Here is a 16908-nt window from a genome sequence, read left to right as displayed (position 1 = left end):
CCAAAAGCTCATAGTTATGATGGATAATGGTTTATTGTGCTGCTGAGGATGGCTCAAAGAAGAGCCGAAACGTCCGGAAACATGTAATATGAAAATATATCTGTCTTTTGGCATTACGCATTAATAACCGCGTCGACTCTCTTATTGTCAATTTTGCTCCCTCATAGAGGAAGCTTTGTTTTCATAAACTTCGTATATATGGACCTTTGATCGTATATAAAACTAGGTCTAATCAACCAAATGTTAAAGAAATATATATGAAATAGGGGTAGAAAAGACCGAAGAAAAAATTGTTTTTTTAGTTTTCGATGCCAATGTGTTTCTTCTGTTCGAAAACGTCATTTAAGGAAGGTATTGAATTTAGCGAGGATCGGTGAAGGAGTTACCGATTTTTGCTTAAAAAGTTACATGTATAAGTTATACATCTAATTTTATATAGAGTATCATTAAAAGAAGGTTGGTATTGAATTTGGCGATAATCGATAAAAAGGTTCTTTCTTTATACAAAATTTTGAATTTTTGAGAAATGTCTGTGGTAGCTTTAACTTCCGCAAATTTTGAGATATTGGGTTATTTCTAATTCTATTATATTCTTCAGTCTTTTCTACCCCTAATTCATATATAATTCTTTAAGATTTGGTTGATTATGTAGATTTTTCAGGGAATATGGGAGAATATACCAAGAAAACAATGAATAACTCGTAACTCGGATGTATATCGATGAAAAACAGAAATAATACTTTTATTGTTTAAAGGAACAAAAAAATACGTGTGTCTAGCACGGAACTCTTTGCGGAAGTAGAGAGTTTTATTCGACATCCGCTTAGTATCGCGCTCCTCTCGTCACGCAGTCGTACTAATGCTTCTCCGTTACTATTGGCGCTTGCAGGCACGGGAGATTCGAGTGTGAAAAACTTTCATTCCAACAGATCAGACCCAGGTTTATACTCGATCAAAGGTTTATAATATATATTTGGAGAAATGTTTGTGGTTGCTTTAACTTCTGCAAATTTTGAGATATCGGGTTATTTCTAATTCTGTTATATTCTTCAGTTTTTTCTTAAATTTTGCGAGGATCGGTGAAGAGATTACCGATTTCTGCTTAAAAAGTGTATAATTTAGCGATGATCGGTGAAGGGATTACCGATTTCTGCTTAAAAAGTGTATAAGATGTTACATGTAATTTTATATAGATTATCATTAAAGGAAGGTTGTTTTGAATTTTGCGAGGATCGGTGAAGGAGTTACCGATTTCTGCTTAAAAAGTTACATGTATAAGTTATACATGTAATTTTATATAGAGTATTATTAAAAGAAGGTTGGTACTGAACAAAATGGAAATAAGATATATCCGCAATTAGTAGGGATTATTTTAGTAAAAACATTAATTATTTAATTGATTTTTGTAAGAGTATAACATATATTAGTATAACAGATATTAGTTGCAATAAAGCTTTATCTCAATAAAAAAAAAGTGGGCAAGTAGAAACTTGCACATTGCTTCCTCATAGTTTTTAAGTGGGCAAGTAGAAACTTGCACATTGCTTCCTCATAATTTTTAAGTATGCAAATTATAAATTTGAACATTACTTTCTCACAATTTTAAGTATGCAAATTATAAATTTGCACATTGCTTAATCAACATTTTATTTCGCTCATAAAGCTTCCTCTATGAGGAAGCCAAATTAATCAATATCTACTAATAATTATCCATAAAAAAACAAGCTTCCTCATAGAGGAAGCTTTATGAGCGAAATAAAATGTTGATTAAGCAATGTACAAATTTATAATTTGCATACTTAAAATTGTGAGAAAGTAATGTTCAAATTTTTTCTTTTACGTTCTTATTAATTTATTTAAACTTACATATTAATAACAAAATATTTTTGTTACTTATTTTGTAATACTTGCCATTTATTACTTTGTGAAGATAAGTCATTTCATTCGCAGCGTCGTAAATCAAATTTCCATGTTTTGCCAACGTTTCGTCGATTTTCTCGCGAACTTTGTCCTGTATATCTTGATGATAAGCTAATTCGTATAAAGCGAACATTGCCGTCGCCGCGGAGGTTTCGAAGCCAGCTAAAAAAAAGATAAAACTTTGCGCAGTAGCTTCCGTCATAATAAGCTTATTTACGGTTGCTGCAGATGAATAAAATAATATAGTTTTTTTTATAATTTATTTCAAAAGAAATCTTAATTATTTGATTTACAAAACTGCAACGTGAGATAACAGATGTAAATTTTTAAGACATATAAGAGAACTATTAATATAATATGTAATATGTAAAAATGTATATTAACATGTTACGTCGGTGGTCTTCTTGTCATTGTCAGAATCAATAAAGCCTCTCTCCATGAGTTGAATGAGCAGAATATAGGCAAGCCTATAACATTGTCAGACATCATAAAATCATGTCTGACAATGTTATGGGCTTGCCCATATTCCATATTCTCTCGAAATATATTCATGTAAAAGCTGGTGATGCGTCGGCTGTGAGGCAGAGGTGAGAGAATGTAGCGATAGCGAAGAACTCGCTACATTTTAACGAAAAGATTAATCCATTGTATAACAATTTGTTTTTTATAAATGGAAAGAAATGGCGAAATATGCGCACCAAAATGACACCCGCTTTCACTTCGTTAAAAATAAAGCAGATGTTCCCAATTGTGAAAGAATGTAGCGAAGAACTCGCAAAGTACCTAGAAAGTAAGGCAGAGATGAGAGATTCCATCGAGATGAAAGATACCTTGCAAGTATATCTCTCATCTCTGTCATACTTTCTAGGTACTTTGCGAGTTCTTCGCTACATTCCTTCACAATCGGGAACATCTGCTTTATTTTTAACGAAGTAAAAGCACCCGCTTTCAATGGATTAATCTTTCATTAAAATGTAGCCCACGATCATGGAAACTTTTAAATTCCTTTATTAACACCATTCGAATAAGGTCAAAATCGGTGAATCATTCTTGGTAATCGCCGATCCTGACCTTATTCAAATGGTGGAATATATATATATATTCCAAAGACGCGATGATCCTTATATTTCATGTAGACATCATGCAAAAATATATACCTGTTTTTATAAATTTTTTTTTAAACATAATTATACGATTTTTTTAAATGGAAATACAAATAAAACAAGTAGAAACCTGCACATTGCTTCCTCATAGTTTTTAAGTGGGCAAGTAGAAACTTGCACATTGCTTCCTCATAATTTTTAAGTATGCAAATTATAAATTTGTACATTGCTTAATCAACATTTTATTTCGCTCATAAAGCTTCCTCTATGAGGAAACCTGTTTTTTTATGCATAATTATTAGTAGATATTTATTAATTTAGCTTCCTCATAGAGGAAGCTTTATGAGCGAAATAAAATGTTGATTAAGCAATGTGCAAATTTATAATTTGCATACTTAAAATTGTGAGGAAGTAATGTTCAAATTTATAATTTGCATACTTAAAATGGAGAAATGGTGCAAGTAGAAACTTGCACATTGCTTCCTCATGCAATTGTTTACTTATAGTTCTTAAGCTTTTATTTTATTCGATGCATAATTATTAGTATTTATTTATTTGTTTTGGCTTTCTCATAGAGGAAGCTTTGTGAGCGAAGGTTTCTACTTGCACACTTAAAAACTATAAAACAATGAAATTCTTACGGGTGATGTATGTTTGAACATTAATAACTTAAAAACTATTGGACCGAATTTTTACCACAAGTTTATGAAATAGGGGTAGAATTTTCCAGGGAGTGCATCACCCGTAAGAATTATAAAAATTAAAAAAAACGTTATTAACTTAAAAACTATTGGACCGAATTTGTATTAAAACCATATAAAATAGGGGTAGAATTTTCCGGCGAGTGCTATAGAGTGTGTAGTTTTTCGTTACCGATGTTCTGGAAACCAATTTTTTAATTTTTCTAATTCTTACGGGTAAAAAAATTTTAAAAATCGGTTTCCAGAAAATAGATAACGAAAAACTATACATTCTATAGCACTCCCCGGAAAATTCTACCCATATTTCATATACAATTCGTTAAGATTTGGTTGATTAATTCTGGAGTTATAGAAATTTCGGTAAATTTGGCACATACACACATACACACATACACACACACATACATACATACAGACATTTTTTAAAATTACAATTTTTCGACGTTTTAGAACATTCTGAACACATTCAGAAAAACAAATAAAAAAAAATTTTTTTTACGAAAACAAAGCTTCCTCTATGAGGAAGCAAAATTACATGTATAACTTATACATGTAACTTTTTAAGCAGAAATCGGTAACTTCTTCACCGATCCTCGCAAAATTCAAAACAACCTTCCTTTAATAATAATATATATAAAATTACATGTATAGTCGCGGACAGAAAGGTTGTCCGAAAGGTTGTCCGACTTTGAGCCGTATTCATAGTATGAATACGGGTGTATAAGTCGGACAACCTTTCTGTCCACGAGTGTACATCTTATACACTTTTTAAGCAGAAATCGGTAATCCCTTCACCAATTATCGCTAAATTATACACTTTTTAAGCAGAAATCGGTAATCTCTTCACCGATCCTCGCAAAATTTAAGAAAAAACTGAAGAATATAACAGAATTAGAAATAACCCGATATCTCAAAATTTGCAGAAGTTAAAGCAACCACAAACATTTTTCCAAATATTATAAACCTTTGATCGCGTATAAACCTGGGTCTAATCAACCAAATCTTAAAGAATTATATATGAAATAGAGGTAGAAAAAACTGAAGAATATAATAGAATTAGAAATAACCCAATATCTCAAAATTTGCGTAAGTTAAAGCTACCACAGACATTTCTCAAAAATTTAAAATTTTGTATAAAGAAAGAACCTTTTTACTGATTATCGCCAAATTCAATACCAACCTTCTTTTAATGATACTCTATATAAAATTATTTACATGTATAACTTATACATGTAACTTTTTAAGCAAAAATCGGTAACTCCTTCACTGATCCTCGCTAAATTCAATACCTTCCTTAAATGATATTCTATCCATCAAATAACTTACACATTTTTTAAGCAGAAATCGTTACACATTTTTTAAGCAGAAATTGTTACACATTTTTTAAGCAGAAATCGATAACCCTCTCACCGATCCTCGCAAAATTCAAAACAACCTTCCTTTAATAATACTCTATATAAAATTACATGTACATCTTATACACTTTTTAAGCAGAAATCGGTAATCCCTTCACCGATCCTCCAAATTCAATAACAATCTTCCTTTAATAATACTCTATCCATCAAATAACTTAGGGTAGACCGAGGCGAATCGGATCAATATAAGTTTTAAAACAATTTTTGTTAGTGTTTTGTTTCAAACGAGCTGTTTTATCGTGCTAATTAGTAATCCGATTCGGGGGCGGCAGTGTGGTCTAGTGGTAGAGCGCCAGACTCGTAATCTGAGGAACCAGGTTCGAGTCCACTAGAGCCATGTAACATGGAAAAAGTTTTTTTCCGAAAAACTGCGCCTCTCCGTGCAAGATAGGCTCTTGTGCGAAGTAAACTGGGCTCCGTCTTTCGGAAGAGACGTTAAACCGTTGGTCCAAGAAGGAAAGGAAATGGTTAAGGTAGTAGGATGAATTGGATAGAAATGGATAGGGTTGGGTACGTCCCTAAGAAAACGCCAAAAAAAGACAGGTTGTACTTGGATAGGTTTGGATAGGGTTGGGTACGTACCTTCAAAACGCCCTTTAAGGCCCCCTGGGGTAAATAAAGTATATATCTTTATCCTTTTTAGTAATCCGATTCGCCTCGGTCTACTGTATACATTTGTTAGGCAGAAATCGGTAATCCTTTCACCAAATTCAAAACAACCTTCCTTTAATGACACTTTATATATATAAGATTGCATGTATAATTTGTACACTTTTTATGCAAAAATCGGTAACCCCTTCACCGATCATTGCCAAATTCAACACCAACCTACCTTTAATGATACTCTATTCATAAAAAAAAAATTAAGCTCGATATCTCCAAATTTGCGGAAATTAGAGTAATCATGTAGATTTTTTTAGATAGAAATCGGTAACTCCTTTATTATTAGCAATTTTTATTAATTCTATTATATTCTTCAGTATTTTTTACCCCTATTTCATGTATAATTCTTTAAGATTTGGTTAATCAGTTCTTGAGTTATAGAAATTTCGATAAATTTGGCTGTTTTTTTAAACAGAAATCGGTAACCCCTTTATTATTAGCAATTTTTATTCATTTTATTATATTCTTCAGTTTTTTCTACCCCTATTTCATATATAATTCTTTAAGATTTGATTGATTAGTTCTTGAGTTATAGAAATTTCGGTAAATTTGGCACACACACACACACACAAACATACATACATACATTCAATGACATACATACACACATACGGACATTTTTTTAAATTACGATTTTTCGACGTTTTCGAACATAAGGAACACATTGGCATCGAAAACTAAAAAAACAATTTTTTCTTCGGTCTTTTCTACCCCTATTTCATATATATTTCTTAACATTTGGTTGATTACACGCAGAAAGTTTTTCTCGAATAATGTAGAATACTCATAATAAAGTTTACTAGATTTGCATCGCACCAGTAGGATATACGCGTATTCAACCGGAAATTAATATATGACAATAGAAAAGTAATAGTTTGATCAGATACATCTTGTAACCTAAAGGTAAATAAATTTGCCATACTAACAAGGAAATATGAGAAAAGTAAAAAAAGTCCCATACTAATATGTGTATATTCGACATTGTATATTCGACATTGAGCTTGAATTGCGCGTTGTTTCTTAAGACAGATAAGAAAAAATATAATCTAGGGTGGTACCTACTGTGAACTGTATAGAAATATTCGTTGCATATCTGGCAATAGTCTATATATGTTCTTCATAGAAATGCGATAGTAACCGCGGACACGCGGACTGCGCACGATCGTCAATCTCGTGTATGTGAAGTGTGAAGTGAGAAGCACAATGTATTAGGATTTTCAGTCGTGACGTCACAAGGCCAAGATGGCTGGCCTATTTAGGCGAGCGGTTTACCCCCGAAAAGTCGCTTAGAACTCGAAGTAACCGACTAAACGCAGTACTAGTGGCTGAAAATGGTTGCATTCGATTTGTAATATTATTCTGAGTAAAAACATATATGTACACTTTTTTGTTTTGAGTGGGCCGTCAATTGTTATAAACATTTTTTTAAATAAAAAATTGAATTTCGCACCGAAAAATCGGAAAAAATTCTACAAGCTTAATTGAATAAAAACAAACATTTTTTGTTCTATAAACTTTTTTTGTAAAATCAATAGTTTACGAGATAAATGACGATAAAAGTTGAAAAATGCCTATATTCGTGAATTTTTTTCTCAGAAACTATTTATCGGAATCGGGTAAATCAAAAACGAAAATTTTCATACAACCTTCATCTGCAATGAGCTATTTTTTAAATTTAGGTGAGTATTGTAAAAGTCAGTGAAATCGCCATTTTATCGGCGCCCTCCCGACCCGTACGTGGCGCGCTCCCGTACATGGCGCGCAGTACGGCATCGCGGAGAATTCGGAGACAGTGAATGGCTTCCGCCTGAATTTTTGGATAAACATTTTGTTATAAATATTTTATTTTGTTATGAAGAACATATGTTCTATAAACTATGTATTTCTTATTGGGTAGTAATTACTTAAGTAAACCACATAGATATTTAATATCGATTTTTTATTTACACTGGAACCTCGCAATAGTGAACCTCTCAATTAAGTGAATTTCATCCCCTCCACGCGCACTAGTCCGTCCTCCGTGACATAGTGTAGGGGTAGGCGGGGTATCGGTTTCACAAAGCTGCGGGCGCGTAATGCGCTATTGCGAGGTTCCAATGTAAATGGAAAAAACAACGGTGTACAAATTCGGAAACGTTCCACGGCGCGTTGCTGCGTGCAAGGACAAGTTCGTGCTGGCAGTGAGCATTGTTTTGTTGTGCGTCGTTATTGTTAAAAGTTTTATATAAAAATCATTTATTACTCACGTAAGTACCATACGTAAGTGTTATCAATTCCCTGTTTAAAAAAATCATAGAATTGTAACCTGTAAAAATATACAGACCTGATATCAAAATCTAGAGTATTCGATAATGTACACTGAGAGAAATGTATTTTACCAGTTACAATACGTTATGTTTTAAACGATGTATATTAACCATTAAAATAAATATTATAAACGGTAGAATCCAGTATATTAGTGACTAAAATGCAGGTGCTTTGTTGTTTATGGCGATTTTGAGATTATAACCTTGACATTCAATCGCAAAATTTACACAATGATAATTATAAAATGAATATACTGCAAATGATACAGGGCTTTCGGTTAATGACAAAGCATTATCCGAATAAACATATTCGCGAGATTTCAGGGGAATCTGTAGTTTTTCAATTGTTGCATCGTTTTAAGAGGCTGCTAAACCGATTCCGTAAAGAATAAAGTTTGTAGGTAACAAAATTATTTGTTGTTTTACTTGCGTATGTGTATTTTTACAGGTTAGAAAATGCATATAATTAACTGTATATTTGTAACAAAATTTAATGTTTAATATTTTAATAGCTCCTGAAGATGTGAATATTAAAATATAAAATTATGAAGCGTAGTATTAATGATGATTCTGCTTGCACGTCAAAGAGAACAATTTTAAGATCGAATTTTAATAAATTTGACTGGAAAAATTTATGTTTTATATGTGAAAAACGGAAAACCTCGCATACAGTTAAACTGAGTATAGTTTCAGAAAATAGCAATGTTAGAAATAATGTTCTCAAGGCTGCTATTATAAGAAATGATACAACTGTACAAGAACGAGTAGAAACTCAGGACAATTTGTGCTTAGTTGAAGCACGTTATCATTTATATTGTTATCAAACGTACATTAATCAACGATTACTAAATTCTTTTAAAAAATGTGGAGGCACTGAGGTAAGCGAAAATGTAGGGAGTACTGCAAATGAACAAATGGATGAATCAATGTCAAACGATAACATCACATATGACGATGTCAACAGTACTACATTTCATGATGAAGTAACCAGAATTACAATTGATTTTTACAAAGAAAAATTTCAAGCGGGAGAAGTCATTGTTTTTTCCGATATTTGTAAAACTTACAGACAAGAAATGAAGAAAAGAGGGAATTGTAATATAGTTCAATCAAGTTGGATAAAATCACAACTGTTAAAAATTTGTGGAGATAGTTTGACATTTTATACTCAACCTGGAGTAAGTGATATTGTCTATTCAAGCACCATATCCACAGGATATATACTACACAAATTAATGAAAAGTACCAAAGAAAACACCAAAGATGTTGATGACAGTACTTGTATATCTGAATCAAATGAAAATATTGTATTACATAGAGCTGCTCAAATTTTGAGAAAATACATCGCAGAAATTCCTGAAACAAAAAATTATCCACAACCACATGACGTTTGCTTAGAATCTTCAAAGAAGTTTGTTCCAGAGCAGCTTCAAAAATTTATATCATGGATAATGGATGAACCATCCTTCGTCAACAGTGAAAATTTATCAGATCGTGATGAAAGTGCACAACGACGTATGTTAACTTTATCAGAATGTTTGATTTATTGTTCAAGAAGAGGACGATGCCAAGTAATCCCGCCATTTCATTATGGTTTAATGTGCCAATTATTTCATGAATTCGGAAGTAAAACGCTTATAGAGACATTAAATGCATATGGCTTTTGTTCAACTTATGACGAATTAAGAATGCTTCTTACTGCAGTTGCGACTAGGGAAATTGAAAGAAACAAAACAGTGTATGTGCCATCAGGCATTATACATGTTCAAGACGGTGGTCTATTCATTCAAGAAGGTGATGATAATGTTGACATGAATACCGAAACAATAGACGGAAAAAACACATACCATGCCATGGCACGAGTGTTGTTCCAAAATCAAACAATGCATCAAAAAATTAAATCGCAAACAACTCCAATACCTCGACAAAAGGAAAAATCTTTGAGTTCTGATACGAATGTTTTGTTAAAACTTTTAACTTTTAACAAACCACCAAAAAGACCTGAACCCCTTAAATATTCAAATGTACATAACATTATCGAATCTAAATTAACAAATTATGAAGCACTGACAGCAAAAGACATAACGTGGGTATTGTTGCGCTCACTTTCTAGAGGACTTTTCGATAATGCGAACATTAATACGCAATCTATACCTTCGTGGGTAGCGTTTAATACATTTTTCGGCAAACAAAAGGAAACTGTTACTGTGGCGCAATACATTCCAGCAATTAACGAAAAACCGAGCAATGTAAATACTGTCTATACTACTCTAAAGCACGGTCAAAATTTAGTAAAAGAATGTGGTCAAACTTATCAAGTGCACACATTTGACCAGCAGTTATATGCCACGGCCCAAGAGGTAAAATTTGCTAGTTTACCTGAATTTCCTACACTTATTGTACGTATTGGCGGATTTCACACAGTATGTGATTTTATTTCATGTATTAAAAAACTGTGGGGAGATTGCGGCATACGCGATATGTTGGTTGAATCAGGTATATATGCAGCTAACACAGTGGATCGAATGCTGGAGGGAAAACAGTTTCATCGAGCTGTAAGAGGTCTAACCTTATGCTTCGAAGTTTTGTCAACTCTAATGTTTGAAAGTTTCTTGGACAGCATTTCAGAACATGATAATGATGTAATACTTAATGTAATTGAAAAATGCAATGAATTTCGAAAAAAATTTGCGACAGATAAAAGTAATTGTTCTCCAGATTCTTTACATGAATTGATTAAGCAAATAGAATCAATTATGATACCTTTCAACAACTACCGAAAAGAAAGGTGCAATGAATCGCCGACATTTCAATATTGGGACTATTGTTTGCAAAGTTTACAGATACTTTTACAATGTATTCGTGCAGAACGAGAATCAAATTGGCAATTACATTTAACCACAATAATAGCAATGTTACCGTACTTTTTTGCATGTGATAAATGCAATTACTCTCGATGGGCCACACTTTATGTTGTTGAAATGCTTAATCTTCCAGAAGAAGTAGAGACTGAATTTTTAAATGGACATTTTACAATCAATTTTACTACCATTTCGAAGCTTATGGAGTGATATGGGAGTTGAAATGTCTGTAATCAAGGATACTAAAAGCAATACCAGCGGAATTGTAGGATTAACACGTAAAGATTCTTCAGTTCTTCGGTGGACCGCAACTCAAAATATTCTTGGTAAATTTGCAACAACAATGACATTTCGGAGCAATTCAGGCAAACAAAATAATTCCTACGAACATTATGAACACGAAGGCGAACGTCCAACAGCATTGAAAAGGGATGAAGAAGATGTTCAAAAAATGTTAGATTATGTTAAAACGTATATGACTGATCCGTTTTCATCTAAGACAAGATCTGATGCGTTAATAAATATTGGTTCTGGACGAGTCGCAACACCGGAAATCACAAAAAGTTTATTGAATGCTTCATTTGATGGACGTAAAAAATTATTTCACTTTCTGGAATGTAGGTTGCAAAATGATTCTTCAAAGAAACAAGCGAGTTTTTATGATCCAATAACAAGAAACAATTTAATAACATTTGGGACCTTATCAAAAGCAACGCTTATTAAGAGTGATGGTAAACACATTGCCAAAGTAATTAAACCAGAAATAGTATATCAAAGAGCGTTAGCTATTAGTATGAATCGAAAAGAAATTGACCTTGCAACACTTTTGAGCTACCCGTTAACAGATATTCCAAGTTCCTTATTTAAACCGGATGGATCTAGAAGAACTACAACGAAATCCGATTTAATGCATGAATTGGAAAGTAAAGTCAGTAATTTTGTAATTTATGACCATCCTGTTTCAGACAACACCATTATTGTTATTGACGGAATGGCAGAACTTCAATCTCTTAATATGACAAATATTAAGACATTTAATGATGTAGGTTTTCGAATTATGCAACAAATATTAGAACGTTTTAAATTTGTGAATGAAATTCACTTAATTTTCGATCGTTACGATGACATTTCTCCCAATCCGAAACAAGAAGAACGAAAGCGAAGATATGGCAATGACCAAACGTACAGAGTCGAAATTCATGGTGGACGAGTAATCGGAGATTTCAAAAAAACTCTGTCTAATAATGAGAACAAATGCGCTTTAACTAGTTTTATTTGTCGATATGTTGCAGATAATATTCGTGAACATATTTCTCTACAAAATTCAGACAAGAAACTGTTTCTCACTGGAGGACTTGTTCCCCGTCAAGAAACGTACGTTGTAACTGGTGATTACATTGATATCGAACCTCAGTTTCAATGTAATCATATAGATGCGGATACACGTATAATATTTCAAGTATATAATATTCAAAAACGGAGTCCAAAAAATCAAACTATCATCGTAGAATCTCCAGACACCGATGTATTCATTTTACTTTTAGCGCATTATCAAAATTTTAAATCAGAACCATACGTTTGGTTCTATACAGGAAAAACGGCAGCACGCGTTAATAATCGACGATACATTCCGATTTTCATTCTTGGAAATAAATTTAGCAAAACCAAATGTTTGTCCATTTTGAGTCTCCATGCACTAACTGGATGTGACACAACAAGTGCAGTTTTTGGAATAGGTAAAAAAACGGCATTTTCAGCCCTAGAAAAGTTGCAGGACGAAGAACTTGACAAAGTTGCTAATTTCAATCATTTATCTATTGAAGAATCTATTTGTGTTGCTAGTACCTTATTTGCTGCAATGTATGACCCAAAAAATAAAACAGCAGCTGTACGTAATTGTATAAATTCGTTAAGATTTCATTTAGCCGTGAAAAAAAATTGTTCAGTTGATAAATTACCGCCATCGAAATCGGCTTTCTTGCAACATATCCTTAGAGCCAAATGGCAAATTAATGAATGGACACAAGCGTCTGTTGCACAAATCAAGTCTTTCAAACCTACTGAATACGGATGGTTAGAAGAAAATGATATTTTATATCCAAATTATTTTGATGGCGACTCAGAGATGGAACTGTTACAGAAATATATTTGTTCTTGTGGTGGAAAATCTCCTTGTACAGGTTCCACGTGTTCATGTTTAATGTTAAATTTAAGATGTTGTTTCCTTTGCAAGTGTTGCAATGAATGTGTAAATAAAGATGAAAAAGGATGTATCGAAGAAGATAAATAAAAATGAATATTTGTCTTTAAAAAAATAATAATATTAATAATTTCATAATACGTAGTATATACATATATTATATGTATTAACCTCTCTATTATATGTTTTTCTTACAATAATATGACATTAGGTATGATTAATTCTAATCACTAAATAGTAAAATGTTCAAACGGTTATTGCAGTTTCTAATTAAAAGATCGGGCGAATACCGTTCAGTATCCCCAATGCAATACTATGCGCCATGTATGGCAGCCCCCAAGCACGGGAACGCGCTACGTACGGGAGCGCGCCGGCAAAACGGCGATTTCACTGATTTGTACAATACTCACCCAAATTTAAAAAATAACTCATTGCAGATAAAGGTTGTATGAAAATTTTCGTTTTTGATTTACCCGATTCCGATGAATAGTTTCTGAGAAAAAAATTCACGAATATAGGCATTTTTCAACTTTTATCGTCATTTATCTCGTAAACTATTGATTTTACAAAAAAAGTTTATAGAACAAAAAATGTTTGTTTTTATTCAATTAAGCTTGTAGAATTTTTTCAGATTTTTTGGTGCGAATTTCAATTTTTTATTTTAAAAAATGTTTATAACAATTGACGGCCCACTCAAAACAAAAAAGTGTACATATATGTTTTTACTCAGAATAATATTACAAATCGAATGCAACCATTTCCAGCCACTAGTACTGCGTTTAGTCGGTTAGTGACACAATTTCGGGGGTAAACCGCTCGCCTAATTCCTGAAAGTATAATTAGAGCTGTCACACACACACACACACACATATGTAAACACATATAAAGCTTGTGTTTTTCATAAATAATTAATAAAATAACGGTGTTTGTGATAAAAAAAAAAGTGCGATGGGTGAACACTTAGAAGACAGAGGGGCAAGGTTTTCCCCTAGAAGCACAAAAAATCGCGATTCTTGCTGTGTATTTGGCTGCAAAAGCTATGGATTAAAAGATACCTCTGTGCGATTCCACATGTTTCCACCTAAAGGAAAGTTCTATATACTGAGAAAAAAAACATGTTTGGAAATATAGAGAAGATTGATGTTCGAAAAGAATGGGAGAGAGTTTTAAAAATAGCAAAACCAGAGTGAATAACCAAAAAGTGGGCAGTGTGTTCTTTGCACTTTGACAGGAGTGACTACGTTCTGCCTGGTATTATAATAATATTATTATAATATTATTATAATACCAGGCAATATTATAATAACTGAACAATAACAAGTAAAATATATTCACTGAATATTAATGAGTAATATTAGTTATAATAAATTGTATATTAAATGTAGTATGTAAAAACAATTCACCGATTTTTTAAACGCAAAAGTATTTCAAACACTCCTGTTATCAATTGAAGATTAATAATAACAAATAAAATTTTCACCCATCGCACTTTTTTTTATCACAAACACCGTTATTTCATTAATTATATTATTTATGAAAAACACAAGCTTTATATGTGTTTACATATGACAGCTCTAATACTTTCAGGAATAGGCCAGCCATCTTGGCCTTATGACGTCACGACTGAAAATCCCAATAGCGATACCAGCGATAAGTACGAGGTAAGAAAAGTCTCATCCAATATTTGCTGCGTTCGGCATTGCAAATCTTAGATGCGAGCTAGCAGAGAGAGCTTGAATCACGTGATCCTCAACCAATCTAAGAACCGAGATGTGAATTGCCGAACGATTTTCGAAGAAGCACATTCGACGCCTCGAATTTGCATTGCCGAACGCAGTATAATTGAAGTTATTTTTAAGAAGATTATATGTTACAAGAATTCACATAGCACTAACTTCCAAACGCCCTTGGAATGTCCTTATGACGTAGAACGTTCCTTGGAGGTTAGTGCTGTATAAGAATATCGCGCTGCGCTTAATCTTAATATATATTTTTTCTACTATTTATGTATAGTTTCTTGTTATTTTGAAATAAGTAAAATACATATAATTTTTATTTATAGCTACCAGAAGTAGTTAATTTAGACACTGCATCTTGTAATAATGCACAAGGCTTTATTTTTCTGTTCCTATTATTTAACTCACTTGATCGACAAATGTTTGGCAATAGAAGTGTTTTTCAAAAAGCAATTGACGAGTTGCATTATTTACAAACAGAAGGTATAATAATTAAACATAAAGATGGAAACAAGCAAGTATATTTTGTTTTGTCTTTAGTGGTGGGAGACAATTTGGGTGTCCATTCTATCATTGGTTTCGTGGAAAGTTTCAATGCTACATTTTTTTGTCGATTTTGTCTAATTAATAGAAAAAATATTTGTGATTTCTTAGATGAACGTATGTGCATTCTCCGTAATGTAGATAATTATATTTCACTTTTGGCATTAAAGGATGTGAGTAAATCTGGTATAGTTAGTCAGTGTGTGTTCAATGTTTTAGATTATTTTCACGTTACAAAAAATTTATGTGTAGATGTTATGCATGACATTTTAGAAGGTGTATGCAGATACGATTTGGCGTTATTTCTAAATTATTTTATTGATAAGAAATACTTAGCTTTAATAGACGTTAATACTAGAATAAGATCATTTTGGTACAGTCATAAACATAATATTAAGGGGGGACTCTAGTGTAGCCGGGCGAAAAATAATGATTTTTTGGGAATTTTTTTTTAGAAAACTATAAGTGATATTAGATTAATTTTTTTTGCAACATAAAGAGGCATTCTTAAAAAAGAAAAAAAAATTTTTTCAGTTTCATTAATTTTTATTGTGTTGACGTACAATTTTGTGGCACAATGTCGGTAGCGCAACGGTTAGCTGCGTACAATGTAGCAACGAGCTGAGTTATCTGAAAGCAAAAAACCAAAATTTTCTTTAAAGCTTAATCAATTACGCGGGGATTAAACCTATTTGCAAATAAAAATATGAAAAATTGAAGAAATTACAGCAATCGTAAGAAAAGTGACATTTTTTTATCAAAAAATCAATCTTCTATTGTTGATAAAAATGTTATAAATAAACAATAAAATGTAGCTGTAGGTTCAATCCCTGGAGAAAATTGTAAGGAATCGAATCATGCGTGGCGAAAGTTATTTGATTGATTACTTTTTGAGTTATCCTGTACGCAAAGTTGGAAAAAGTGGTTTTGAGAAAAACGCGTTTAAAAGAGTTGGCGGGTCAAAAGAGTCGTAGTTGAATAAAGAAATGAAGTTTTTGATGTTTCCACGATACTTACAGTTAAATAATGTTCAATCCGCTATTCCGGGCCCATATAAAATGCCTTCCTCTTCCTCGTACAACTCCTATTCGGCAGTTTTCTGCATTCTGTTGGCTGTTTGAGCTTCTTTGGTGTTTTCCAAGGTACGCAATTCTGCTCTCTGCAGTCGTTTGTTATTCTGTGAATCGACGAATCCCTTGGTCTGTTGTCCGATCACAATGCCCATTGTTTCCATTATTTTTAAGATGGGGTAGTACCCTTCGTTGAAGATCGCAGTAGCAAGATATGCAGAAATTTCAACTGTTTTGGCGCCACAGTGAAGATGTTTTGGAGCCAGACGCCACAGACTTGCATTAAAACTTTCGTTTGAATTCTGCGTATATCCGCCTAAGCATCTTTCCAATAGATCATCCTTGGACAAATCTTGGTAAATCGGCAACAATTTCTCTTGAACATCCTTG

The 16908-nt window shown here is 32.7% G+C and overlaps 2 protein-coding genes across 7 annotated transcripts in view; one reads left to right on the top strand and one right to left on the bottom strand.

Annotated features, from left to right (window-relative positions):
- Positions 1–16908, bottom strand: part of LOC139778552 (cytochrome P450 6l1-like) — a 73232-nt gene that overhangs the window by 51888 nt on the left and 4436 nt on the right. For 2 of the 6 annotated variants that reach the window (XR_011719606.1, XM_071716528.1), the window contains one exon: positions 1912–2082. The exons of 2 other annotated variants lie outside the window; for them this stretch is intronic. Coding sequence is in view for 2 of the 4 variants with exons in the window: in XM_071716528.1 (XP_071572629.1) it covers positions 1912–2082 (171 nt within the window). In the remaining 2 variants the exon portion in view is untranslated. Of the gene's footprint in view, positions 1–1911; positions 2672–15973; positions 16079–16465; positions 16905–16908 lie in introns of those variants that run through there. 2 more of the 6 variants (XR_011719608.1, XM_071716527.1) reach the window with 2 other exon arrangements.
- LOC139778538 (uncharacterized) lies at positions 2623–15874 on the top strand. Its single transcript, XM_071716500.1, has 4 exons — positions 2623–2788; positions 14757–14830; positions 15047–15112; positions 15232–15874. Exons 1-4 carry the CDS (start codon positions 2623–2625, stop codon positions 15856–15858), a joined length of 933 nt encoding a protein of 310 aa, XP_071572601.1. The 3' UTR covers positions 15859–15874.

Source organism: Temnothorax nylanderi, unplaced genomic scaffold (assembly GCF_030848795.1).
Source record: "Temnothorax nylanderi isolate EJ_2023f unplaced genomic scaffold, tnyl_v1.0 TNYL_tig0187_pilon, whole genome shotgun sequence".
Classification (NCBI taxonomy): Eukaryota; Metazoa; Arthropoda; class Insecta; order Hymenoptera; family Formicidae; genus Temnothorax; species Temnothorax nylanderi.
The sequence above is the reverse complement of the archived record's forward strand: the minus strand, read 5'-3'. Positions and strand labels throughout refer to the sequence as shown.

What these genes read in the sequence shown, in the direction of transcription:
- LOC139778538 (XM_071716500.1), top strand. Translation starts at nt 2,623, where the DNA reads ATGACACCCGCTTTCACTTCGTTAAAAATAAAGCAGATGTTCCCAATT. An exon ending in ATCTCTGTCATACTTTCTAG is followed by an intron (nt 2,789 to 14,756) that starts GTACTTTGCGAG and finishes TAATACTTTCAG; the next exon opens with GAATAGGCCAGCCATCTTGG. An exon ending in ATACCAGCGATAAGTACGAG is followed by an intron (nt 14,831 to 15,046) that starts GTAAGAAAAGTC and finishes ATATGTTACAAG; the next exon opens with AATTCACATAGCACTAACTT.